General features: G+C 40.9%; 1 protein-coding gene across 4 annotated transcripts in view; it reads left to right on the top strand.

The window, feature by feature from the left end:
- Nucleotides 1-27,744, top strand: part of SPATA13 (spermatogenesis associated 13) — a 164,348-nt gene that overhangs the window by 3,660 nt on the left and 132,944 nt on the right. For 2 of the 4 annotated variants that reach the window (XM_068671789.1, XM_068671731.1), the window contains exon 1: nt 10,500-10,730. In XM_068671789.1, the coding sequence (XP_068527890.1) occupies nt 10,653-10,730 (78 nt within the window). In that variant the 5' untranslated portion in view covers nt 10,500-10,652. Of the gene's footprint in view, nt 1-1,037; nt 1,074-10,494; nt 10,731-27,744 lie in introns of those variants that run through there. The other 2 variants (XM_068671741.1, XM_068671752.1) reach the window with 2 other exon arrangements.

Below are 27,744 nucleotides of genomic sequence, written 5' to 3'. Positions count from 1 at the left end.
CGTATAGAAGAAGAAAGTGATAAATGTAAATATTTCAGTTGATTTTCTGTGTGGGGAAAATGCAGTCGTATTAATGCATTTATATATTCCAATAATAAATGCCATCATTTTAATTTATTATCAGATACAGCAAAGTGGATGTCAGTATAATGAACAGCTACACAGTACTAAATGTTATTCATTCAGATGTTTAATCCTTCGTACCTCTTTGAGTTGGTTAAATAGCATACCGGTAGTTGAACAGAGAACTGATATTGTTACTATTTTGTAAAAATCCACTTAAAAGGACTTTTTTCCTTTTTCATTTATTTTTCTGCCTCTCATGAGCACCAAAAATTCAAGGCATCCCAGGTAAATAGGTAGTTGAAATAGCTGAAAAAATGACATGGTTAAGTTTGCCCAGTGAAGACATCAGTATTAAAAATGGCCTAGGAATTTGGCATCTTTATTTGTTAGGAGCCTGGCCTAAAACAACTTGCATCATAGGTCCAGGAAATCTAGGGTGCAATACATGGAACTTCAAGAGTGTATAACGTACTTAATCCAAGACCAAAATGTCAGAAATTGATCTCACCAATATTATTTTGCCTGCTATGTGCTGACTTCACCATTCCAATATGGGTCCTAATTAGGCATTGATGTTTACAGACTTTGTTTCATTGATTTTCAAGCCTCCTATTCTTCAGCAAAATACTCTTAAAATGTGGAACAACCTTCCTGGGTAAGTAATAAATATCTGATCTCTTGTGTCTTCTAAAGCAAGCCTTGTCAAAGAGAAAAATCAGTCACTGAAGCAGATGGGATGACTAATATATGACTAATATATCTTTGCTTTCTCTCTCTTTTTTTTTTTTTTTTTCCCATGATTAAGTTGTGTATAGACATCTTGAATATACAGTTTTCCATATAAAAAGCTGCTATTAAGGCCATGAAGAGATTTTCAGGGATTAGCAAGTGCAGTCTGAGACTTTCTGCATTACTTAATACACTGTCTCTGTATTTCAGTGGATTGAATAGTTTTTTTTGTCTCTTTCCAGAGTTTCACCATGAAAGCCGTCAGTGCTTCTGACTCGGTAAGAACAGTTTTTTCCCATGTGATACTTATCCTGTTGATTTTAACAGAAACACACTTTTATTGCACTTGGAGATATGCAGAATGCATCTAAAGAGCAGTGAATTTGCTCAGTCTTGGCATCTTCATTCTCAAGAGCCTTTTCAAAATGTAAATTAGAGACAAAGACTACAGAAACAGAAATTTTAGAGCACATGCTAATTGCAGAAATCTGAGATGGTTTCTCTGAATGGTAGGTTGTCAGTCAGGCTTGCATTAATGTGAGCTCTAAGGATTTGTATTGCTCGCTCAGAGTAGCTCAAGAGGAAACATGAACCTTTGCACTCAGAGGAACTGCAGAGCTAACTCCCAACTCCATCCTCTTGCTCCCAAAGCTCTTTTAGTTATTGCGATCTTGTTAGCATAATTCAGCAACTTTAAAAATGAATCCTATGCAGATCAGCTAGTCAGGAAACGAAATGGTGCTTCTTACACTTCAAAATTGTAGCATTACACAGTGATCTAAATTATCAGAAAGCTGTGGGGTAATCCAAGCGGTTTTAGGCTTTTTCAGATGACTTTTTCTGAATGAATAAATTTGCATAATAACAAACTAACAAACCAAACCAAAGCAAGAATGCTTCAAAATCCCATAGTCAACACTTGCTTTCTGAGTTCTAGGTTTGTAAATATATCTTTTTTTTTTTTTTTTTTTTTTTTTTTTCTTTTTAATAGGCAAGTAGTAACTTCATGTAAAGAAAGTTCATCGTTTAGGTAGACTAACTATATTCAGGTAGTCATGTTTGTAAAGGTAATTAGATTTTAGAGTTCATTAGAAATGAAAACATGATGAGATAGTCAAGCAAATGAGTGGTGAGATGAGGTGTTATAGTCAATGTTTGAAACACTCAAAGATGTGTCTAGGCAGAGCTCATTGCTACCAACATACTGCTGTCCTACATTGTAATTGTAAAAGAGACCCAGGCTGTCATTGCTTTGAAATGTCGGGGCTGTTTATCAGTTGTTTGTCCCTCCTGCAGGTGGAGGCTGCCAGGAGCAGTGGCAATCAGGGCCTGGCCCCCTCTGGGGCAGTTCTCCATTCTCTACTGCTCACAGCCTTGCTTGAGCAAGGCTTGCAAGTTTTCAGGGCTGTCTTGTGGTCCTGATTATCGTGCTTTGTTCTCTTGACAAGGACATTTCAGGAATTGTCTATTGACATAAAAACAAACAGGCTATTCTTACCAGCTGATGGCAGAGCAGCGAGTCATAGTGCAGCTGTTTTGGCTTTGCAAAGAAATTGAGGTGTGAAAATTTCTGGGAAAATGACAATAGTGGGCAACAGCGGGTGAAACTCCTGATCTGACTCAGAGCAAACCATAGACTGCCAAGCTGCTGTCAGCATCCTTGCACCAGTCTTTTAGGAATTATATATCTGGGAACGAGATAAATCAGTCCAATTTAAATCATGCAGGGAAAGGCTCAAGCTGAGAAGCAAGTATGGGGGTTTGGCTCTCTGTTTCTATAGGATTATAATAAATCTTTCCATTAAATTTCCTTCTTAAGACTGCCTCCTGTACAGAAGACAAAGAGCACAGTGGTTGGTAGCACAATAGACATCATGTGGCTGGAATGAGGACATAAACATAAGTTCTGGGAAAGAGCAGGACAAAATGTCCTGCTGGAAAGAAACATGGATGGAGGAGAGAAAGGGATGTCTCTTACATTCTGCAGATGTACAAAATAGTTTCACTGTCTTCTGCAAGAAGCAAATGTACCAGGAATGTTCTCACAGAGTTAGGTCCTGCAACAGGAATTCTTCCCTTCAGCAGCTCAGTAGTTTTCTTTGTGTAAGAGGGCAGAGTAAGGTCCTCCAAAACTAATTTGGCTAAACAGTAAGCCATGAGAGTTGTTTCTGTATTCTGCCTGAGACCTCTGAATACCAGTGTATGATTTTCCTTCATATAGCATTGGTATGTGTGAGATTTGTGCCCTGGAGTGAGCACTAGAGAAGGTACTAATATATATGGAATTATGCAACACAGGAGAGAAATGTATAGTGGAGAAAACTGCCAGGCAGAGCAGGTGAGAGCAAATGTTAACAGCAGCAGAGTACTGGAGGATCATAGATGTTGTACGTGTATTTATGCTTCTGGCTTGTGAGTCTGCCACTGCCAGCTGAGCTGCACAGTGGGGATGAAAATAGCACGTGTACACGTGCATGGTTCAGCAGAATTTGGGACAACATCTCTAAGTCAATCTCTGCCTTCCTGTACACAGTGAGAGGGCTTACGTAATCACTGCAGAGATGGCAAGAGACATAAGGCAGAAGATGCTTTCTGAGGAGGATGAAAGGTGAACTGAGATGACAGACATGAACTTTTACTGGCTCATAAAAACAGTGGAAAAGGAGACCTCTTCAGCAACAGCGAGTCGAACTTATGCAAGGACACGGAAAGGGGATGTTGGAAGAAACAGGCAACAGAACAAGAATGATGAGACCCAAGAGAAATTAGCTTAGGGGTATAAACTAAGCCTGGAGAGGTGGCGCAGTTTGCATTAGCAAAAAAAAAATTACAAGAAAGGAAGAAAGGTGAAACAGGATGGAAGTTTTTTGGACTGGGTTGAGAAATGACTAGGAAATTAGAAATAACATTTCTTTCCCAGGATGTGTTCTCTGTTTATTTCTTGCAAGCTCAGGATTATTCTCACTGCTTTCAGGTGTAATATGAAGCACCCTTTGGACATGTAGTGGATGACTGACATCTAGAAAGGATTGAACCACATGGTAGAGGAAAATCAGCAGTCGACCCCAAACTGTTTTTTTCCCTGTATTCTGAGTGAGCTCCAGGCCGAAGACTAACATCACATTATCATAAATAATCACTTTTTATCTCTGAGATTAGGTTTCCTTTGGTACCACAGTCATGGTACCACATAGGCCATATCCTAAAATTCATACTAACATCAGTCAACATTGTTGACAGGAAAGACATAGAATAGAAAAATTGAACTATCGTTTAGAGTCTGTTTTGTCATTTTGTATTTGTTTGTTTTGGTGGTGTGTTTGTTGTTGTTTTTTTTCATGCTCTAAGTGCTTTTTTGTTTTCAAGTGTATATCCTTTTTAAAAATGATTTCACTTTAATTTATGCTGTACTATCTTTCAAAAAAATCTGGATTGCAGATATTTTAGGGGAAATTGTATTTATAAAGATATGTGCTGTGGCTTTTGCAGTTAATTTAAATATCTGTCTCATTCATTACTTTTGTAAAATCTTGGGTTTTGCCAATCAAAATTTGGTGAAAGTTTGGGCAGAACATGACTCATTTATATTTTAAATAAAATTTATCTTGCTGTTTTAACTTGAAGATCTATTTGGTATTTCACTTAAGCATAATCTTAGGTACCCGGGATCCAGCTGAGCAGTTATCACGCTGCCCAGCTGGGGGTGTGATGTGAAAGATCTTCTCTGGAGCCCTCTGACAGCAGCCATGAACATCTCAACAGATAAATCTTAAAAGGACTGTCAGAGAGGAAGTGCAGTTGTAGAGGCCTGATAGGAAATTTTGTTAATTAAAGCAATGCATCATTTAGAAATATGATGAGGGACTGCTGCCTATAACTCCCAAAGTGATGTTTTGTTTGAATGACCTGATGTTAGTGAGTGTGGCAAGGACAGAATGCATGTTGTCTAAGAGCTCTGTGGTTGTTACTCGTAAGGGGTGAGCCTAAAAAGAGAATAGTATCTGTCCTAATGTTGGACAATCTGAGGGTAAAATCAAGAAAATGAAAGCTCTTTGGCATCTCAGAAGGTCTGCTGCTCAGAGATTTTGTAATGTGTTTTTCCTCCTCAAAGGTGGTGTCTTTGAGTCTGACCAAAAGCACACTCATATTACTAGAGGAAGCCCCTCTGTCTTCAGCAAGGATTGTATCAGATCCCTCTCTTATATGTTGATCATTTCCTCAAAATCAGAATCACTTGCTCTGAGATGTCCTTGCCAAAGACATCCTTAAGGAATTCTCTTCATTTTTCTGGGCCAGTAGTTCAAAATTTTTGACCACTACCACTTTTCATCCCATCACCTGTCTTCATATTTACTTATTTACAAAAAGAAAGAAAATTCACAGCAATATTGTGGTAGAATGGGAGAAAAAGGATATTCTAGAAACCTTGTCTCTTCTATGAGAGTAATGCAAAATATAGTTGGCATGGCATATTTATTGAATCATAACTTTAATGGTTATTTTACTCACATCATAACTTCTATTACATATGATTACTGAATGAATTGTGCATTAATGCTGCTGCATTGCCATGAGCCGACTGTAATCAAGCATTTTCTTTTAGACCACCAGAAGGAGCTGTTGAATTCAGAAAGGCTTTCTTTCGAAGCAGGAATTCCTTGTACAGCAGTGCAAGCAGTAGGATAATGGAGCAGGCATGCAGCCTTTCTTGCAGTGTCCTGCTCTGAAACACAGCAAAAGTTTTCATTTAGAGTCTGCATCATTTTCTGTTCCACTGTCTTGTCATAAGCAAAACTGATTTCATGGGGTTTAAGATGCTTAAGGGAGAGATTTCAGGCATAATTCCTTGAACATATACTAGCAAATACTATCCAAATCCAAAGAGATGGGAAATTCATTGAGGCAGGTTTAAGCAGATATTTTCAAAGCACAGGGAGTGTGAAAGCTTTCCATTTTCCATTAGGTCAGCTGGAAGATGTTAGGCTAAAAACCCGCAAAACACTTCAGAGGGCTAGAGGCAGCATCTGCAAGGATAAATAAAACCTGAAATTCCACTTACCACAGCTTGCTGGCAATTAAAATGCACCAAACCATGTGTTTTCTGAGTTGATGTGAAAATGTGCAATTATTTGTTTTTAGTCTGGTGCAGGTGTCTCATGATCAGATTCATAAAATGAGGTATTGGGATTCCTAAGTGGCCTTCTCTCTATGAGCTTTGTGCTTTAGTTTTGACCAGAAGAAGTTAAGCCAATGGAGGGCAGATCGTGTTGCTTCTGCCTGTCTTCGTTTTACACTTCCTTTCATCTGACAGTAGCCTGAAAATGTATTGTTGGTGGCTTGTGGATGGCACATTCTGTGTTAGTGTGTGTTTGAATAAGCCTGAGGGACAGGACCTCAGATAAGACTGCCCACTGCCATTCAGAGCTTGCTGTGCTATTATAATGTTGGCCCTGTAGAAGAGTCACACTGCTGGTCTGTAATACACTAGCAAGATGCAATAGTACATATATTTCACAGAATGAAACCCATATTTGTCCATGGGAGGAGCAGGTACTAGCACAAAATAATGGTGTCTCAGTTAACATTTCTTGTATGCCAGGACGGATAGGATCTGTTCTTTGGACAGATCCCAGGACTTATGTCTGCAATTGTTGTCGTGTTGGGATATGCTTCTGGATTTGATTGTTTCTTTGGGAAGGAAGGACAGTGTGGGATGTTACCAAAGAGCAGGGTGCATGCTAACGTATAAGTTAGAGGAAGCTCAGGGCAGACCTTATTGCTCTCTACAACTACCTGAAAAGAAGGTGTGAGGAGCTGGGGTCGGCCTCTTCTCACAGCTAACCAGTGATAGGACCAGAGGGAATAGCCTCAAGTTGTGCCAGGGGAGGTTCAGATTGGAAATGAGGAGACATTTCTGCTCAGAAAGAGCAGTCAGGCACTGGGACGGGTTGCCCAGGGAGGTGGTGGAGTCACCGTCCCTGGGGGTGTTCAAGGAGAGGTTGGACGTGGTGCTTGGGGACATGGTTTGGTGGGTGACAGTGGTGGTAGGGGGGTGGTTGGACCAGGTGATCTTGGAGGGCTTGTCCAGCCTTAATGGTTCTATGATTCTAGGTGTGGAAGGGAAGGGAAGGGAAGGGAAGGGAAGGGAAGGGAAGGGAAGGGAAGGGAAGGGAAGGGAAGGGAAGGGAAGGGAAGGGAAGGGAAGGGAAGGGAAGGGAAGGGAAGGGAAGGGAAGGGAAGGGAAGGGAAGGGAAGGGAAGGGAAGGGAAGGGAAGGGAAGGGAAGGGAAGGGAAGGGAAGGGAAGGGAAGGGAAGGGAAGGGAAGGGAAAATCAGTAGAGACTATTTCTGAGTATGCCATAAAGCAGTATTTGTCACTGAGCTCCCAGTTGTGATCTTCTGGGCAATTTGCTAAGTCAATGTATTCAGCATATTGAGAGTATTTGTTTTAAAAAAATTATTATGCATGTCTTTGGATTAACAGGAGGGGAAAATGTGTCTGAGGAATAACTTCTCTAAACACTTGAAGGTAGCAGTTCAGGCTTGTCTTAATATGCTGAACTTAATTTATAATGCACTGGTGCTCAGAGACCTTGCTAGTACTCAGGCATAAGTTTGGGGCTGTACATAGAATAAATCAAATGTTGCCCTGAGGAGCTTACAGTATGAATGGTAACAAGACATGAAAAGCAGACATATATCACAGAGCACGAAGATACAACGGAGAAGGGAGAAGCTAAAAGGTAACATGGAGAGGAGGAAAAGGTATATTGCGTTGGCTGAACATCTAGTTTGGAGGTTTCATATGTTGAGCTCTTTTCTCATTTCTTCTTACCGTGATAATGTCCAGCCCTTGTTAAAGGTGAGGATCTTGTGCTAGGTGCTTTGCTGTGCAAAGATGTAATCTGCAGGTGGACCCTGTCTCAGTTTTAATTGATAAGATTGAGACCCAATATAAGGCAGTTGGAAAATGATTACAAAGAACAGGTGCAATAATCAATGAGTTAAATGTCAAAGCCACTTCTTTCTGAATTTATCAGTTCCATAATAAAATACATTTGTTGTTTTATACTGAGTCAAGTCCTTCTTTACTATGTATGCAATGGGACTACTCCCAGGAGTAATTTGTACACAGCATTATATAAGTATAAATGCATTTGATTTTTTTTGTTTGTAGCAGTATCTCACAGAAACTTTTTTTTTTTTTTTTCCAAAAACAGTTTAACATGCCCTCTGCTCTGTTTCTTGGAAGTGGAAATTAGTTACAGCAATCTAAGCATCTGTAATGACCTTGAACCCCAATTATTGTAATTTTCTGGAGTCATGAGACTGTTGATTAAAAATAGGAACAAGCACCACGCTCTGTGCACAGTAGCACAGGGGGCACTGAGACCATACCAGCCTAAAACTCGGTTGTCTTCATGATACAGCTTTTCATCCCCAGAGCTCTCTATCAGTGTGGCACAAATTACTAGAGGACCTATCTCGACCTGAGCCTGACTGCCTGTGACAACTATAATTCATGGGAACAATGGCATTGCTGGCACTTGGAAGACAGTTCACAAGCTTGTCTTTCTCACAAAGGAAACTTTCTATTTCAGATTCCCAGTAAACCAGCACTTCAAATAAAAGAAAAACCATTGAGTTTATAAAACTAAAGCAAGCAGATACTTCATGTTATTTTGCCTCCACTTCATCGACTGGTACTTGAATAGTGCTAAGAGAAACTACATAAACTACATACATAAATAAATAAAGGTAAATGAAAACAGACCAGAGGAAGTCAGCTGATGAGAGGCAAGAAGCACAATTCACCATGCATGAGTCTCTTCAGGAATTCATAAATATGTTACTATCAGTGTATTATTTACAGGGAGTTGAATCTTATTTTCTCTTTATGAAAATAATAGTAATTTTAAAAAAACTACTACATAATCATAACAAACAGAAGATTTGTCTGTCTAGTCAGCTCAGGCTTACATGACAAGACATCATTCTGTTCTTTAAAGGTGAGCATCAGATCTGTATGGCAGCGTTCATAGTGGGCTTCCTACAAAGTTCTCCTTTGTTATCTGACTCATGTTGAAGTGCTGGGAGTTGAGCTATGAGGCTATTGGGTTTTTGGGGTTTTGTTTGTTTATGGTTTTAAATAATAGTCTTGTGATGAGGCTTTTGTGCCCTCTAAACACTGTGGGCTTCACTCCTGCCAGTGCAGGCACTGAAGTACAGCAATCCACCCATATGCCATCATCAAAACGTTTGGGACATTCCTTAGCTTTTGCTTCTCTGTGGCTTCTTCTGGGCCACAAGAATTACATTATTAGAATAAATGAATTCTTACAGGGTCAGATTGTCAAGGCACTATTCCCTTTGGAGAGCTGTAGCATGTCTGTTCTGTCCAGTGTCAATACAATTATACGAGTCAGTATTCACCTGTAAGAATAAAAGGTCCTCAGAATGGCCTCTTTCCAACACCATGGATGTGTTACTCATGGAACAGTTACTAATTAGTAGAATTCAGGACATTCTGATGGCCTTTTCATTCTACAACAAACATCTGCCTAGAGTCACAGATCAGACCCACAGAGCAAATAGGGGAAAGAAAATGCATATTGGAACTCAGTCCAAAGACTTAACAGAAGTTTTCAAGGGATGTCTTAATCTCATGTCAGCTTTCTGAAATGTCAGTGTATAGCCTCCCTCTCTTCAGTAAGTGGTGAGAAAGAGGCAGTTGCAGAGGCCAGTTGACCTGATCTATCTTATTCCATCGGCAGGGGAGGAAATTGGGTGACTAGCTTGAACTACAGACTTATTTCTTGGAAAATAATAAATACAGATGAGAGACATTTCCCAAACTAAGTCTGTTGTTTGCATGCTAATACTGTTGTGTGATGGTATCAGGCAGAGCTGACTGCATCGGTTGTGTTCATCAGGGAAGGTCTTCCACATGCCGTGTCTCTCATGTCATGTCATCATCAGAGCTCATGCATCTAGTCAAGAACTGTTAATGGTGGGAAGGAGGCTGCTGCACTACTTGATTTGCCTTTTTTCTTTCTCCTTTTTAATTTTCCTTCCCCTAAGGGTAAATCTGCCTTACTCAGAGAGGTGAAAAGGTACTCCAAAGTGGCTGAGGTTCATGACTTGGTCCATTTTCCTCTCCTGCCCTGTCTCTCTGACCCTTTTGCCCTAGTCTTCAGATTTGACCATCTGTGACCATCGTTATCCAGCACTGTGCAGAGCAGGTCGTGTGACTGATCTCTTGGCACAGCCCGCGTGTTGCCTTGGCGGGTAGTGTGGGACGAAAAAAACACAATACTCGCCTTTTCTGTCTGAGGCTTGTTTATCTGCACAACATCCAGGCCACTGTGGGAGAGCTCTCCTCTTGGTGATCACTGGCAACCAAAAACGAATCAAATCAGGGCAAAGTTAGGGAAATTCTCCTATACAAAGAGCTGCTCTAAAACAAAGCTGCGTTTTTGTGGTGCATTGTCCTGGCTCTGTGTGAGCCTTGTAGAGAGACAAAGGCAAGCAGGAAGGAAATCTCAGCTGCTTACTAAATGCCCTAATTTGATTTATTTTCTGCTCCCTTCCCCCACCCAAACTGTTCTGCTAACCTGTTAGTCCCAACTCAGACAAGTAAAACCAGCTAATCTGATTAGTCCTGACACACAGGAGCAAGGCTGCTGGGAAAAGCTGGACCCTTACAGCTGTTTCAGGCTTCAGCTTTGATCATAATATTATGGGTTTGCTGAACGTATAGTGCAGCGTGACAGGAGACTGGCAGCATGTACACAAGTGAGCAGTGTGGCCATCGCTGAAGATTTCTGCCCCGGGTCTGAGGCTACTGGAATACAAACCATGTTTCGGGTCACCTTCAATGTGGTGACAGAGAAAGTTACCTTCACCTTGGCAGCCTGCCCCTCCGTCACATGGAAGGTAAGCTCAGATATGCATCATGTAAAGCAGCTGGTGGCACAGCAAATTCGTATTTTACGTGTTTTTCCAACTGTAAGACATGTTTACAAAATTTTAAGGGGAGTAATAACATTTTAAGGGAACTGCACTGCAAAATGGCGTATGCACCACTGGTTGGAACTAGACAGACTAAATGGATCTGGTTTTAGAGAAGAGATTACTAGTTGCCTTTTAAAGCTTCTGTCTTTTGACTTTAAAATAGCCAAATGCACAGCCACTTTCCTCATTGTAGTCTGGAAATGCTACCGTATTTATATTGACAGCAAATGCAGAGAGGTATATAAGCACAAGCTATTAATTTCTGTAAGGACGGGGCAGTGTTTTGGGGAAATATTTCAAGCTTCCTAGATAACATAGGGATTACGAGGATTTGTCAAGTTCACCAAGATACAAAAAAACTTAGAAAAAACTGCAACCCTAAAATAAATGACTTGAAGGAAACAAACAATCAAACAAAAAACAATCAAACAAAAAACAATTTACCTGGCATGTGATTGTGATAAAATTAGGCAGAAGCCAGAGCTGCTTTGCAGGTCAGCTGTTTCTCCCATTCAGAGATTCAGATCAGATCTTCGTTTCTTTGAGACACATGTTCCAATCTCATCTTGAAGAGACCAGCATTGTCAGGATGAGATGAGACTAACATCGTTGCCTTTCCTTTCTTTATCAGTGCTTTCACTACAGTGCCGTTTGATAATACACCCACTCACTATCTTCTGAAGTGCTGCTTTAAAAACTTCATTTTAGAGTCAATTGCTTGCAGCACAGTAACTGAAGGAACCTCACCTCCATCTGTTATTATGTATTTAAGATGAGAGCCAATTATGAGTAACTGGATAGTGTGACAGGGCAGGGTAGCTGCTCTTCCTTCAGCTCTGCATGATTCATTATGCTGCATAAGTAGTTGTCATATATCTCTGCTGTATCCCTTTCTCAGTTTTTGACCTGTCTTTTCTCTTGGCTTGTGAGGTAGACACTGCCCAGAAGGTGTTACTGCAAGCCCTTTAAAGTGCCTGGTACAGTGTGACCCCAGCCCAGCTCTGTACCATTTGCAGCATAAATCCTAAATAAAAATCAGCTGCTGGGGCAAAGTGTGTTTGGAGTAAAATTCACGTGAAATGAATTATACTGGATGCTTTCTTTCTGTGTGGGAGTTTACAGTGGTATTACTTCAGATTCCCTACTTATGAGGAAATCTTATCTTCCCAAAGTGAGTGTTCAGTAAATGGTAATGAAAGGTTCATTTCAAAAAATGCAGTGGCCTTACCTACACTTGCTAATGGTATATTGGATTTTTATGCCTTCATATCAGAGTTGTGAGGACTTGCAACTCTGCCTTTGGGCTGCAAAGCATGTAGAGGAAGGAATTGCAATGGGAAGGGAGACTGGATCCTATCATGCTGTGCTTTTGCTACCTGGAAGTAAAAATATGTCAAAAAGTAGGTGCAACTGTATGGAATATATCCCAAAATGGGATGCCAAGCCAACACATGGCTTTGGAGTAAAACTTACAAGCAAAACCAACCAACCAATCATCAACAACAAAATGCACACACACAAATCCCAATAATTTTAAAATTAATTTTAAAAAGTCTTTGTAGGGGAAGGTAATATTTTTTTTGACCAACAATTCTTTTGTTGACAGTTGGAAAAATCCAACAAGGATTTGGGCACACAAGCCTTCTGTTTTCACAGTGGCAGGCAGATGAAAGATACTTCTTCCCTACAACCCTGCCTTGCTTATGTCCTTATATCAGCTAGAACAGCACTGGTACTGCAAGTTAATTTAAATCCTTTGAAGCTGAAAGAGGTCACATCACTGCTGGAGGAGGGAGGACAGAGACATGGACAGGAAGAATGGTATAAGTTTTGTCCCAAGTTGTCGTGTTTCTGCCCCACGCTATGAAGTTTTTATTCCTATCAGAAATTAGTTTATAGTTAGAAATATTGGTGAAAAAATATTAAGGCTGAAGCCTACTCTAATTATATGTATAATAATCATTTTTATGATATTTCAGAAACTGTGGGAGAAAGACGAGACTCCTGCTCTAGGCATTTCACGGTCTGTAGTGCATAAAGCTCATCGCTTTTGTCAAAATATTGTTTTGTAAAATCTAGTTTAATTAGTAGTGGGGGAGGGCGTGAGTACAGGAAGGCTTAGAGGGAGGTGACAGCTGAAAAGGGTGCTGACAAGTGCAAAGGGCTTGGAGTTGAACGTGCCTTTTCAAGTAGGCACCAGTGCTTGAAAACCAAAGGAAGAAGCATCTTTATAACAAACCGCAAGCATCTTTGTTCTGAAGCCTGGAGGAGGGGATGGGGCTGCTCTTTCTCACGTCTCGGTGTCAGTCTGCCTCCGCTCGTTTGCCAGCTCCTCGGAGAGCAGCCTGCTGGTGCTTCTCGATCTGTTGACAGGCGCAGAGCTGATAGGGAGAGCAGGGGGCTGAGCACTGCGTGATATGTCTGGGTGACACAAATCGGGCTGTGGCTGCTATCAGCTTGGCCAGAGCCCCTCTTCAAAGGCCTTTTCAGGTAGTGCTCGTGTGAATCACTGCTGCACTTTCCATCCTTTGCTGCCAGCGTTAGGGGAGTCTAGAATTGCACCTCTTTGTGTCATATATCTGGCTTTAGGAAGAGATAACAAGATCATACAGCTATTGATACACCAACAAAGTCCTACCACTTATTTCCTAACCAGGGAACAGACAGCATGCTGCTTAGATGAGTGCAATTCAAACTCACAGGGTACAACCAGCTTTAGTTACAGAATGCGCTCACTCGCTGAGGATTAGCTGCACGTGAATCCCATTGATTTCCTCTCACTGTTTTGTTGGATCCTGCCTGAACTGTGCAGGGGGGGAAGCACCAAAAACTGCTGCTCTGTGCTTTTCTATTCAAGGCCAGGAAGTTCACTCGATGGGGATCAGCCTACCTCGGGGTTTCTTGCCAATTCAGCCCTGCGCTTTGTCTGCCTGACATGGATATATGAATGAGCTGGGGCTGCTTTGCAGGCGGTTGGGAGCCAGCACAAGCTTGATGCCAAATTTCAAAGGCTGCACAATGGCTCACCCTCCCTGCCAGTTGCAGCCGTTGGGGCAGGGACTTGTCATCGGAACGGCTGCTGAGAAATGACGATGTAAACTCCTCCCTAGGGATGCGAGAACAACGCTCGAGTTCTACAACCCAAGTGGTATCTGTGATAAGAAAACCAGAAAAATCAGACCCCGTGTTTTCCTTCTAAGCACAGGCCGGGGAGGGCAGGAGAGGAGGTGAGGCGTACAAAGTGGGCAGCAGCAAGCAGCAACCTTCCTTGCTGCTGTTTCAAAAGCCTCAGCTGGGCTTACAGAGAACTTTGCTCTGGCCTGTGCTGAGAGAGTAAGTGCAGCTTGTTATTGCTTTGTTGTGGTGGTGCCTGGGTAACCCCCGGAGTCAAAAGCCACTGGGGTAAATGCAGTGCAAACAGCAAAGGGCCTTAGCAGAAAAGCTCACAATCTAAGAGCATGGATTTCGTGCACCCTATATCAAAGGAGCAGACCATGAGCAGCAGGACAGTGTGGTGATGACAAATGTCATCTTACCACACAGCAGATATCATCATTTTGCTAGCCTCATACCAAACCCTTAAATGCATGTGAGTCAAAAGGGGTCAGGTAATAAATGCAGAAAAGCAGACAGGTCTGTGATGCTCATTCAGTCCCTGTCTCAAGTTCACCTGCAGAGAATTGAGTGCAGGAGGAGGGCAGCATGACTACGGTTCATGCTGCAATGGATTACTCTAGGGATTAATCTAGGAAGGTGTTCAATTACCCCAGGGAGCTGCTTTGTCCCCAGATCCCATTGAAGCTGAGGAGATGATGAAGCTGGGGATGCTCAGCACCCGTGGGGAAGAATTTCACTTTGTTCTTTACCTTGGATGTTGTTTTCAGCTTGCAGAACAGTGCATTTCTTGTTGAACTTCATTTCAGTTAAATATAGAGTTGCTAAGCACTTCCAAGTACAAGTTCCTTGATAAGCATCCAGAAACAGTTATGGCTGTCTTGAAATGCTTTTTCTACTTAGTTTTTAAAGACTTCTCCAATATATACACCAGCCATATTGTTACATCAGCTTCTATGAACTGACAGGCACAAGAGATGTGTTTATTTTCTGTCCCTGCTCTTGGGTGCACACGCACCCCATTTCGTGTATGTTAGTTGTTTTTGTCACTTTGAGATGCAGCCAAAGGAGAGATTGACCAATTCCCTTCACTCTTCACAACATTTACACTTCAGCAATAGTATATGACCCCACTGCTTGTCTCAGCAACCCCCGAAATACACTGCATGCTGCTGTAGCCCCACTCGGGATTATGAGGCATCATTTGGGAGCTACTGCCATAGAAGCAAGTACTCTTTTAGGCGATGACATTGTTATTTCTAGCAGCAATGACAGAGCTTTAGTACCTCAAGCTGTGATGGCAGACCAAGGTTTTCTGCCTGTCATTACACTTCTGGGAGTTCTGCAGCTCCCACATGCCTCCTCAAAGGTCTTGCTACCAGAGATTTGTTCTTCTGTGAAGGACTAGTATCTGTTTCTCCCTGTTTATTTGCTTACAATATAGTATGCCTGGCTTTTCTGGCTTCTTGACACCCAACAAAAGTATCAGTATTTTCTTAGCCTCAATCAAACCCCTAAATAAATGTGACTCAAAAGGGGTCAGGTAATGAATGCAGAAAAGCAGACAGGTCTGTGATGCTTGCTCAGCCCCTCAGCCCTAGTTCACCAGCAGATGGTAGCAAACATCTCCATCCTCTGTGATCTGCATCTGGGGCTATCAGACTGTGAAAGGGCTGGAGTGCCTCGCTGGAGTCATTTGTATCCAGAGAGAAGAAATAAGCTGTAAACAAAATCATTGTGCAACTGGGACTAAGGGAGAAGAATCACGGATCCAAGTGTTTTGGATGTGCTGGGAAATGCTGCAGCCATCGGGATGGAAGAATTAAGTAGAGGCCAGAACAAAATCACTGCAGTGACTTGCACTGAATGGCATGAAAAGCATTTTGGTGTCGCAGTTATTGTTCTTTCGATGACAAAAAGGGACCATTATTTGCAATGTAGCAAGTGACCAACACTCAGAACAGCATGACAAAATCGAAACTGCTCTGGGTCAGCTCTGCCTGTGTATGTTGACCCTTTGTCTTTTCACTGAAGACATGGAAAGTTCAGGATGGGTCCTCTGACTAGAAGCTGTTCCTAGTCATTTATTTGTTCTTCTTCTGAGCTGTACCAGCTCTAGTTCTTTTATATTTGATATAGTCTGTTGATTAGCACTTTCTTTTACTCTGTTCTGGATGCTACTCATTTGTATGGCTTGTGATGACACTTCTCAGCTTCTTTTTCCTTGTAGCAGCTAAGCTGAGAGACAGGAAGAGAGAGAGACAGGATAAAGTGAAAGCTGCTAAACTGTGCTGTAATTCCCAGAAGAAATTTCTCTTCATTTATAAGAAAGTACTGGTTACAGCTGGGCAGAATAGTTGTTGCAGATCACTGGATAACTTTTGCTGTTACTGTTTTTAACCACCTTACTGGAGAGTTTGAAGCTCTTTGCCTACCCAGTGCAAACACAGATCAGTCCTGTAGGCAGTTATTGCCAAACATTCCCATTATGCCCATTTCTCCATCAGTAAGTGGTTGGTGACCAAAATCTTAAAGAGTTGGTTGAGCTGTCTGAGTGGACTCTGAAAATGGTCCCTGTGCTTATTTGCTGGAAATGAAGAAAGGTCTTTGAAATTACATTTAATTCCAGGCAATAGCTTTTTATGGGTATAAAAATATATTCCTTCTCCAGTCCAGAACATCTTTCTTGTTTAAAGCTTTAAAAAGAGAGAAGAAAAAAAAAGAGAAAGGAAGGGAGTCAGTTCCTGTATTGTGCTGCTGTTCTTGCAGGTCATTTCCCATTGCCTTGAAAAGCAAGGCAGAATGCTGATGGGACTAGCTATGCTTCAGTCAGCAATAATGCCACATATCTGAGAATTCCAGCTGAAGTTTTATATTTTTCATTTTATTTTCTTGCAGCTATTAGCAATACCTTTGTGCCTTCATCAGGTCTCTAGCTGGTGTGAGTTATTTCAGCCCTATTAACATCAGTGTTGTATCATGTTCATATATGTTGCATTGAACATGCCAGGCTATTCTGGCAGCCTGCTCATAGGCAGGGGCTGAAGTCCTCCCAGTGGGACAACACTTGCCTCCTACAGCTGTGCTAAGTGTTGGCAGAGGTAATGATCAATCTTTACCAGGGACAAGCAAAAGTTCTGCTTGGGAGCTTTTGGTCACTGTTCTTCAGCATGGAAGTGTTCTGGGAAAGTCATGGACATAAGTGGGCTTAGCCACCTGATCTGACCAAGCTGGAACTAGAAGAGGACATGTGCCAGTGGCCTTAATGCCATGGTTTGGCAGTATGGTAAATCTTCCTTTGGGGATCCTACTGCTTCAGAAATGCCATAGCCATCTGAAGCCAAGCTCTGATTTAGCATAAACTCACTGCTGGTTCAAATCTTTTCTAGAGCACCAATGAATCAACATTGTGCTGGCAGGCTTTATGCCCAGTTGGGTATAATCTGTCTGCATATTTGATGTTATATCAGGGAACATCTGTCCTTCCACAGGCAGCATAAAACCTCTGAAAAGTGAACGCAGACATTAAAGAGAATGGCTAAAAACCCAGAGAACTGCAAGGTCTTTATTAAAGACAAAGAATTGTTGATTCAGACATTATGGAGACTGGAAAAGATGATGGCACAGCACCAAAATAAAGAGGTGTGTGTATGGCAGGGAGTTCAGGAGCAGTCTTGTGGAACTGAAATTTTGGATTCTGACCAAAAGGAACAAAGTTGCTTTATATGAAAAGCTGATTTTGATGACAATGCATTAAAAATGGTAGTACAGCTATGTATTTTGCCTATGAAATTCAGTCTTTGTTCCAGTGCAGATGTTTAATGCTTTGGTAATCATGGTAGTACAGGGGTATTATAACTCCCTTAGACACTTAATGCCTTACTGAACAGTATCCAAAGCTCTTACCACTGTTTTTATTGTAAAAGGAACAGTCACAGACTTAGGGCAGTGTGTAGAAATCTCCTTCCACAGTGGTGATAATTCATTCTTCTGTATACAATGTCCATTGTCTTAGTGCAGCTAAAAGCATCCTAGGTGCTTTGCGAAATATAAAAAAAACGTGGCGCCTGGCCTAAAGTGCTTTCTACTGCAGTTCTGACATGGCAGAAGGCATGAGAGAAATGAGACAGAGATGGTGCAGGGATGAGTGAGACCCAGAGCTCCTGCAATACGAGCACTCTGGTTTGATGTTTATACAACCTGAGCATTAAGCTGTATCCAGGCTCCTGCTCCTTTTTGAAGTTAGCCCTATTTTTTGAAGAAGTGAGGGTTGTATCACATTAACTGGCATCGAAAGAGCTCTTCCTGCTGACAGTTTCATTTTTTATTTTTGATAAGAGCTCTTGTGAATCACATTACAACCTGGAGCATTAATATGTGTCTATTTACCTTAATACACCATTCAGTAAATCATGATAATTTAGATGCAGCTTTAGAAGAATTTGAGCAATCCCTGAAGCAGGAACAGGGACCTCCAATTGCTGGGGGTGAACAGTTGAGAAAATGCATTACTCACATCACTTGCAATGTGGCCACAAAATGTGGTAGAAACATTTCTTGAGCTTCATCCTAATAGAGTCTCTTATAAGGCCAGCAACTTCTAATCAGACTTGTAAATCCCAGTGAGTCTTTGCACCATCAGTCTCACCAGCAGGGAATGTTTAGCAGTGTCTTTGACTGCTATGTTGAAAATAACCACACTTTTCAGAAAAACAAAACAAACTCAGAGCCAGACAGAAAAGTATAGCTAAAAATCTTTATTTACAACTGGAGAAAAACAATCCTTTGCCTTGGTGGGTTTCTGGCTGTTGAGGAGACTCCACAGTGTACCATTCACCTGTTTCACAGGGAAACTGGCCAGTTAATCCACCTGATGGTGGGTCAGACTGCACAGCCTCCCTTGCTGTTACTTTTTGGTGCTTTTAAGCATCCCTCCCTCTATGACAAGGCAGTCTTAGTTGTCTCTAATTTAGACATGACCAAATCCACATTTTAAAAACTAGCTTTTGCAGCAAGCCCCAGGCTTGGCTTGCTGTGTCCTTGCCCCAAGCTCTGGGTTACACAGCATGGCCAGGCTAAATGAAAATACAGGGTTTGTAAGGTGAGACTGGAATAAGCCAGTCTTCCATTTAAAGTTTATAAATCACTAGGTAAATTGAATCAAACAGTGAGCTGTGCAGATAACCCAGGGTATAGAGCATACGGTTTGACAGACTTCTTGTTATCTGTTCTCTGACTGTCTTGTCACCCTTCAGGCAACAATATACCCAAGCTCTGGATAAACACTGTAACTCCAGGTAAGCTCAAAGATAAGCTGAGAGGCTTTCATCATTTAAACCTCTTTAAGGTCCTAATGCATTGCTGGGAGATTTACATAGGCCAAAAGTTACCAAAACAGTCAGTTATGAAAATGTCTTCTTTCCTTTGGGTGTCAAAGTATGACTTCCCTCTCAAAGCAGAGGTGTGGCATCAGCACTTAACACTGTGGTTGCCACTTCCTTTGCCTGGTGACAGTGCTGTCATCTGCAAACACAAAACCCTGAAGTCGTGGTTTGGGAGATCATGAACTTGTCTGTGTGCAACCTATAGACCTTCCTTCACTGAAGAGTAAATGAAGTTTAATTCTTTCATGGAATCACAGAATGGTTTGGGTTGGAAGGGACCTTAAAGCTCACCCAGTTCCAACCCCCTGCCATGTGCAGGGACACCTCCCACCACACCAGGTTGCCCAAAGCCTCATCCAGCCTGGCCTTGAGCACCTCCAGGGATGGGGCATCCACAGCTTCTCTGGGCAAACTGTTGCTGTGCTTCAGCACCCTCATTATGAAAAAATTCTTCCTCATATCCAATTTAAATCTACCTTCTTTCACTTTCTTTGGTTGAACATTAAGCTAACTGTTTTGAGTTTTTATTACTTTTTGTTTGTTCATTTTTCACTTTTTAAAGCTGTCATTTTGATCTATATCAGTATGATCGAAACCAATGACAGGCTCAGCTGCTTGCAAGAGTTGCCAACCTTCCACAAACTCAGGTTAGCTATTCCAGGATCACACTGTTATTGTACACTGTTATAACTATTAACTGATGACTCCTCAACTCAATGAATCTCTATACTTTGAGGAAACTAGAGCACTCAGTGGATTCAGTGCCCATTATCTCAAAGGGATTTGGACCTGGGTTTGTCCCTGAATTACGGAGAACATTAACCACACTGAAACTCATGCATCATTCCCTCCAGTTACCGAGTCCTTGATATATCTGCTCATTTTTTTGACAACACGTAAAAGTTCTTCACAATTTTCTCTCAGCATTTTTCAGTAGAACAGCTCTGAAGCAGTCATTGATCGCAGCCTTTAATGACTAATAGGTCTCATTAAGGCAGGTCCATAAGGACCAAGTTTCCATGTTAGAACTAAATGATATTGACACTGCTGGAGGAAGGCCCATGAGTTTTGTGTGTGTGCTTAGCCTTCTCTTACTGGACAGAGTTGTTATCATTTCCAAACCATGGGCCTGGTGTACTCTACAGCTGTCCCAGAAGTTCTGGGCCCTCTACATGGATGCACTTTGGACTGGGCAATGGATTCCACCTAGCCTCAACTACTGGTATTTTTCCAGTGGAAGTAGTGTGATGGCTTAAGGCCTAGACGGGGGATGGTATGCATCTGAGGCTTATCCCAACAAGCAGCCAGGACCCAGGCAGAGAATGAACCTTGATGCAAGAGGTGGGAAGCATTCCCAGATTCCAGGCAAGATACTGTCAAATACCAGGTTTAGAAAGCAGAAGGAGAATAACATTTCTGTCTGTGAGTAATGCACACTTCATTAGTCCGGTAACTACATAACTTGTTGTCTAAACTGATGGATTATACAAGCTCCTGTGTTTCTGAGCTTAAAAATATTTTTCATGAGCATTAGTCATGAGGGTGACTAATGTTCTTGTTTGTGCTGATGTTTAGCCAGTCTGAAAAAGATGTAGGTTTAGTAAATGATCTCCAGAATTTGAGATTCTGCCTGGTTCTACACCCAAAGCTCACCAGCAAGAGCGAATTGTTGATTGCACACTGAAATAAAGAAAAAACTGAGTAAAATCATTAAAGCAACAGGACAAAGGCCTGGCTTTAGCCAGGGTACAGAAAAGTATTCATCAGCTTCTGAAAGCTGCCACTGCTTCCTCCTCTCTGTTGCACTGTATACCTCACAAGACAACTCTTGCGATATAAATGGGGGGTCCATTTATAACATATTGAATCCATAATTTAGAAGAAATGTAATTTAGACATAAAGCATCATGTATAACTCAAGCAACATGACCTGAATTACTTGGGGAATTGTAATTGCCTTCTTTCAGCTGAAAACTTGGAATCCGAGATTGCAGCCTGAACTCTTCTGAGGAATTAATTTTGTACCATTTAGCAATCTCATTGCTGTCCTTGTGTTGTGAGCAGCTCAATTTGTTCCATTCACTGTGCTTTCCAGTTTTGTCAGCAGGACAATTTACTGCAGACTGTCAGTGTGTAGTGAATCTATAATGAATTATGGAAATTTGCTGTGAAAGCCTGACCTTTTCCAATGTTTGCATTAGGATTTCCCAGTAGTTCTTTTCTTGTACTTTTTAATGCTGTAAGCAGGAAGTAGTCATTTCAAATATTATTGAAGAAATTCACTTTAAAATGTACCCAGGCATACGAAAACTTATCGTAAAAATAAAAATTAAAAAAATAATAAAATTCCTGCAGCTAAAAATGATGCAGATATTGTTAACTGATAGAATTTATTGGAGGGCTTAATAAGATCATCATCAGCTGTAGAACCAAGACATTCAGAGTTACTACAAGCAGAAAAAGTCTTCAAGTTGCCTGTTGATCAGATATATATTGCTCAACACGTGATTGTCATCAATGTGGATTTCCAAAAATTTGGAGATGTTGCTCACTTTTCTCATTCAACCAGAAAGATAGATATTTATTAGCAAATTTATTGTATTAGCAAGGGGCATCTGCAAAGTATTGTACTATTTATTTGTTTATTGGTCTGAGAGAGAAAGCAAAGCTGGAGCAAGAATTAACAAGTTATCCAAATATTACCTGATGTCCAGTGTTTGTCTGATGCTCACATAGCTGGTAACTCTCACAGTATCTTGTCAGTGTTTCTATTCTCAGATCATAGATAAACACACATTTAAACACTGAGCTTATCACATCCAAGTTCCTACAGCTACTGGACTGTTCTTTAGCTTTGGAAAGTTGAGTTAACATGACTGGCACTTAGAATAAATCTAACCCAGTACAAGAAGATTCTTACATCAGGTAATTTTTATCATTTTAATTCCTTGAAAATGCCAAGGCCAAACAGAGGGAAAGTTTGGTTCTGATCCTGTGAAGGACACCCTTTAATAGTCATTAACTTCTATGGCCTCTGGTGGGCACAGCATTGAATACCTCATGTGGTGAAAGGATGCAGTGCTTTGGACAGGGGACATCTGATCTAAAGCTCTGTGAATCCAGAAAGAAGTTTTCCAGGGTTTGGATCACTCTTTTTAGGTCTAGTTCAATGTAAAGCCATGCTGGATCTGTTTCCTAATCAAAAGCATGGATGCAGGCAGGTAACAGAGGAGCTGCTGTATTCTTCTAGACAAGAAAAAAGGAAGATTTCTTTCAGAGGCCTCAACATAATGCCTAGTCCAAAGAATTAGAATGAGTGTGCAGCTATATTCTTTTAAAACTGTTAAGAATATAGCATTCCTTAATTTACTGGCTGCATGGTCAGAAAAGCACAGATCCAGCCTGTTGAGCTAAATAGTACCTGCAATGCAATTTAAAATCCTTTACACTGAAACTGGTTTAAGTGCACTTGTTTACGGGACAGGAGGGATTAGAAATCTATCCTTTGGTCACTCTTTTCTTCCAGTTGAGGGGATAGTCTTCAGCTTCATAGGATGCCCTGGTTGGAGCACTTGTGCTCCTGACCCTGGGTGTCATGGAGCATTTAAAAAACTGTGAATTCAGACTTTAAAAAGAAGCAGGAGTTGTGGAGTTAGTAATGGTAAGGGAGGATGTAGGAAACCACAGCACCATCTGCATAAATATATTTGTTGCACTAAGTCAATGCAGTCCCTTGAGGTTAATGGACCTTCCCCTGGTGCCCTTGTTGCTCCAGTAACCTGCAAGAGCAGTTTGCAGTGATCAAAACCTTGTTTTGCCTCTTGCTGCAATACACCTGTGTATGATGCTTGGGTTAAAGGCAACATCACAAACAGGCAGGGGTTGTGCTGTTCTGGTTGGGTCATCTCCTGCCTAAAGAGTCCCTGTTGGTAGGACACGTTTTGTGTTTTAAACTTACAATGACAACAATTACCTGCTGAATATGGGAGAAGAACACAAATGGGAGCCTACGTGGCCTACTTCCAACTTTAGTTTGTTTGTATTTTAAACAAGGCAAAAGTTATTTTACAATGGAATATACCTATTGAAGTGGTCTAGACATGCATACTTGTGTAGGTAGGATGGATACACCACTACACCTTCTTCGTGCTTCAGAACTGCAGACTGAATTCTGATGAACCACAGCAGCACCGACAGCAGGGGAATGTGATGTTTGGGGCAAAATGCTGACCCTGATGGCACAGGGTGCTTTCTGACATATTTGTGAATAGAGGTCTGCTTTAATAGTTAGTTTTACATTTATTTCACATCCAAAAAATATGTTCATAAAGGAGCCACACTCTGTTAGATGTTATCTATGTGGATGTAAAGAATTTCTTCCCCAAAGAATTTATAAATCAGTAATTCCAGTTCAGTTTAAACAGAAGTGATTTAGCAATAAAAGGTTTTAGAAGACCCTCAAGTATTCTATATTTTTTGATGTACTGGGAAAGAAATTGCCTAAGCTAAACTGAGACTTGATCTGAACAAGCTACTGACCTGATTGTCTGATACCTGAATGTATTTAGTTTCCAGGAATCAAGATTTGTTTCACTTGGGACTAGAAGTTCAAGGGCTAGCAAGGCTGGTGCTTGTGTTCCCGTTAGCAGAGCTCAGCTAGATCACAAAGGGAGCTCTTGTGAAAGTCAGACTGCTTCATCAAGTTTCACTCTTGCTATCCATGCCACCATCATATTCATTTAGTTAAGAGACCAGAAAGATCTTGTCTTTGGTGGAGCGGGATATTGATCTGAAAGTAATTTTAAATGGGTTCAGTGTCAGGAAGATATATATATATATGTGTGTGTGTGTGTATTTTAAGAAACTATCCTGTGGTCTGACTGCCTTTGTTTTTAGGAAATTCCCTTTGTTATTTGATCTATTTTTTCTGTTACTGAGCTTCTTCATAATCTCTATACCCATGTTTTACCATGAGCTCTGTAGGTGAGCTCATGGTAAAACACTGTCCCAGCAGTTTATTTTTAATTTGAGTACTTGAAAAATTGATTGAACTTACATAAAATCAACTTAGCAGATTTGATTATTGGAGCCCTAGAACTATTAAAATCAGTAGCAACTCCTTACGACTTTAATAGAACCAGAGTTTTATCTTCATAAGGAAGACTTCAGTACTTTTTTTTCCTCTATGATTTTTAGCACTAGCTGGCATTTAAATAGTGCAGCACACGCTGCATAGGAAAATGTAGAGAACATTAGCAAAGAGCAAGGGACAGCTTACCTGACTTCTGGTAAGAAGACATTTTACCAGCAGATTATGTTCATATTCTTTGTAAATGTACTTTGAGAGCTTAATGATGATCACTTGTTTTAGAAGAATCTAATATTATGTTTAATGAACTCCTAAAACAAAGATTTTCTTTAACAAGTTAGGGCCTGTTTCAAGAGAGCTGCAGTGGTCCCTATGCGCTTTTATGAACTTGTGACATGTGAGCTTCCCACCAGGCTGGGGATGGCTCAGCTCCTGTCACAGAAATACAGTCTGACATATAAAAGTAAGGCAGCTCTGATCTCATCTGTCTTTAATAAACCAAGCCATATGATATGTTTTTTTTTCAGTATTTGTGAACTGGACCATTGAACTTTCATGGTAGTAGGAATGGTTTGGGTGCCTTGGGATGGGAACTGCTAGAGCCCATTGGTACAGCAGAATCCTGCAATACTAAAAAAAAAAAAAAAAATAATAATAATCTAATTTTTCTTATGGATAAGACTGTAAGATCTGATGGTTTATCATAAACTCATAAACTCAGTGGAATATTTCCGCTCGGGAACCAGCGTGGAAGCCTTTTGAGAACAGATGCTCTGCAGGAATTTTGTTTCCAATGTTACAAATAAGCACACATTTTATTTTGAGGTGTTTTGGTATTTCTGTATTTGTTTTTGAATAAAGCCAGAAATCGTGGAGGAAACTGGAAATTAAACAAACACTGTAGATAAACCTTTCTCTCCCCTCACGGTATAAAAATAGCTGTTTCAAATCAAGTTACAAATGACCCTTTAAAACATATTATTAATCCAAATGTGCTTTCCCAGCCCATTAAACTGTCAGAGCGGGGATGGGCACAAATCAAATGCACAGATCAGATTGACCCTGGTCATTGTGTGGGAGTTGAAAACTCATCAGATGGAGGGGTTGTGAATGACCTTTCACTTTGTACCAGGCTGCATCAAACTCTCAAATCAAATACCCTCCCGCTGAGTTTCTAAGCGCCCTTAATCTAGTTCAGGTGAAGCAGTTGTTTACATGCAAAATGCTAAACATATGTGCAGACCTAAATTGGTCAGGCTGTTGGGAATGGGGCTTTCACAAAGCCTTGTGCTGCAATTAGCAAATGCATCGCTAGAGGTCCCAAGAAGACACAAATGCGACGTGGTGGTTTCGCTGCCAGTGCTGTGGGATATCCGGAAAAATGTGCGTTGTGCCATTGTTTTCCTCTTGCCTTTGCTTCCTCTGTTAGATCTGTATGTGTTAGTACTAGATGTGAAACTTGGATTTTTGTCAGGACCTCTGAAATATTTGTTTCTGACGTTAACAATATAAATAAATTCTTCGTAAAGTTCTTCCCATGTTTAGCTTTTCAAAGAAGAGCTGATGAGTCACAGGTTTCTGAAGCATCGTATTCCCAGCACTACGCTTCTCAGACACTAATTAAAAAACATCAGAACAATAATAACACTTTTTTCCTCCTCCTTTTGGGAGGAAAAAAAAATATGAATCCAATTAGTTTGGATAATTCAGTTTTACAGAAATTATATTGGTCTCAGGTTTTATTTTCTTCTTGGTGCCACATTTCATAAAGCCAAGTGAAATTGAAACAATGGGAATACGGAAGGAAGAAAGTAGCACACATTCCAGTGAATACCAGCAGTATCATTGTCTTCTCTTTGTTTACAGAAATAACCTAATGAAAAGGCCCCTTCAAAAGCTAAATGCCTTTGTTGTGTCCCTTCTCTTCTCCTGAAGCTATTTACCAGAACAAAAGACTGAAGCCTAAGAATCAACACAAAGCCATGAACAAGAACGAGGATCAATGGAACAAATGTTCTGCCAATCTAGTGCTGTATCCTAGTTTAACTGCTAATTTCTGCATATCCACAGGCTGAGGTTTTTGTGTTCCTAAAGGTCAAGATTTGGGTACTTGTTGAAGTAGGCCTGTTTCTGGTCCTTTTATTTAGCAGACAGTAGGAAGTGATGGGTCCACATAATTGGCTTTAGGAGTACTGGTGCACTTTTAAAGCGCTCTGAAAATATTTCGCTTCTCAGCAAATTCACTGAACGTTTCTCTTTGTAAAATTGTTCCCTGTAATTAATGGACAGTATTTATTTTCTGTGGAAGGCCCCTAAAAATTCTCTACATAGTTTATATATTTGTTGCTCTTATATAACCTCGTAAGAGAACAGCAGCACAAGCTTTACATTTTCCACCAAATTTCTGACTACATTGCCAAAAAGAAAACTTTTACTAATGTTGACAGTAGGATCCGTGTGCATTTTTCAGATGGCAATATTAACAGTCTGTGAAGAGGTCACACGGCAAAACCAAAGAGAGTTTTTCAAATTCTGATGTTGTAATTAGCACAGAATCATAGAACGGTTTGGGTTGGAAGGGACCTTAAAGATCATCTACTTCCAATCCCCCTGCCATGGGCAGTGACACCTCCCACTAGATCAGGTTGCTCAGAGCACTGTTCAACCTGGCCTTGAATGCCTCCAGGGATGGGGCATCCACAGCTTCTCTGGGAACTTTTGTGTTTGCACTATTTGCTCCTTCACCCTAAGGCTCAGCAGTGGTGAACCAATGCAACGTGCTCCTTGTGAGCAGACTTCTGTCCTCGTAGGACCTCATGCAACTGTTTCTGCTTCCCATTTTCAGATGCTCATTCATAGGTTCAATTGAATGAGGTATCAAAAATACTGTCTGAATGTAATCTCATTCTGTTCCCCGAATATGTTTTTCTTACCTTTATAAGAAGGGCTTGCTTAAGCCTCCCTGATCAGAGCACAGCCAATTGTTTCCTGGGACAGAGATGGCATCACATCCAAGTTGCCCTTGAAATCTGCCAGATATTTTTGCAACCAATTTGAGCACAAATTATCTAGAAATGCAGAATTTATAAGAGTATCTTTTTGCTTCGGGGAGATTTATCTTACCATGTCTCTCATGTCTTCAATTCTTCCTGTAATGATCTAATAGATACCTGTGTGCTGATGCTTGGGTGTCATCTTAGTAGCAGTAGATCTAAGACATATATATTTGGGTTGTTCAGTGATTTGTTTTGCAAAGTGACTTGGAGAAAACTCCAGCGACAGCATTGAAAGGTCTGCTCTTGCCATTCTCCAAATGTGGAGAAGTACAGAGGTTTCTCTTTCTCAAAAT

This window comes from Anas acuta, chromosome 1, assembly GCF_963932015.1.
Source record: "Anas acuta chromosome 1, bAnaAcu1.1, whole genome shotgun sequence".
Taxonomy (NCBI): Eukaryota; Metazoa; Chordata; class Aves; order Anseriformes; family Anatidae; genus Anas; species Anas acuta.
The sequence above is the reverse complement of the archived record's forward strand: the minus strand, read 5'-3'. Positions and strand labels throughout refer to the sequence as shown.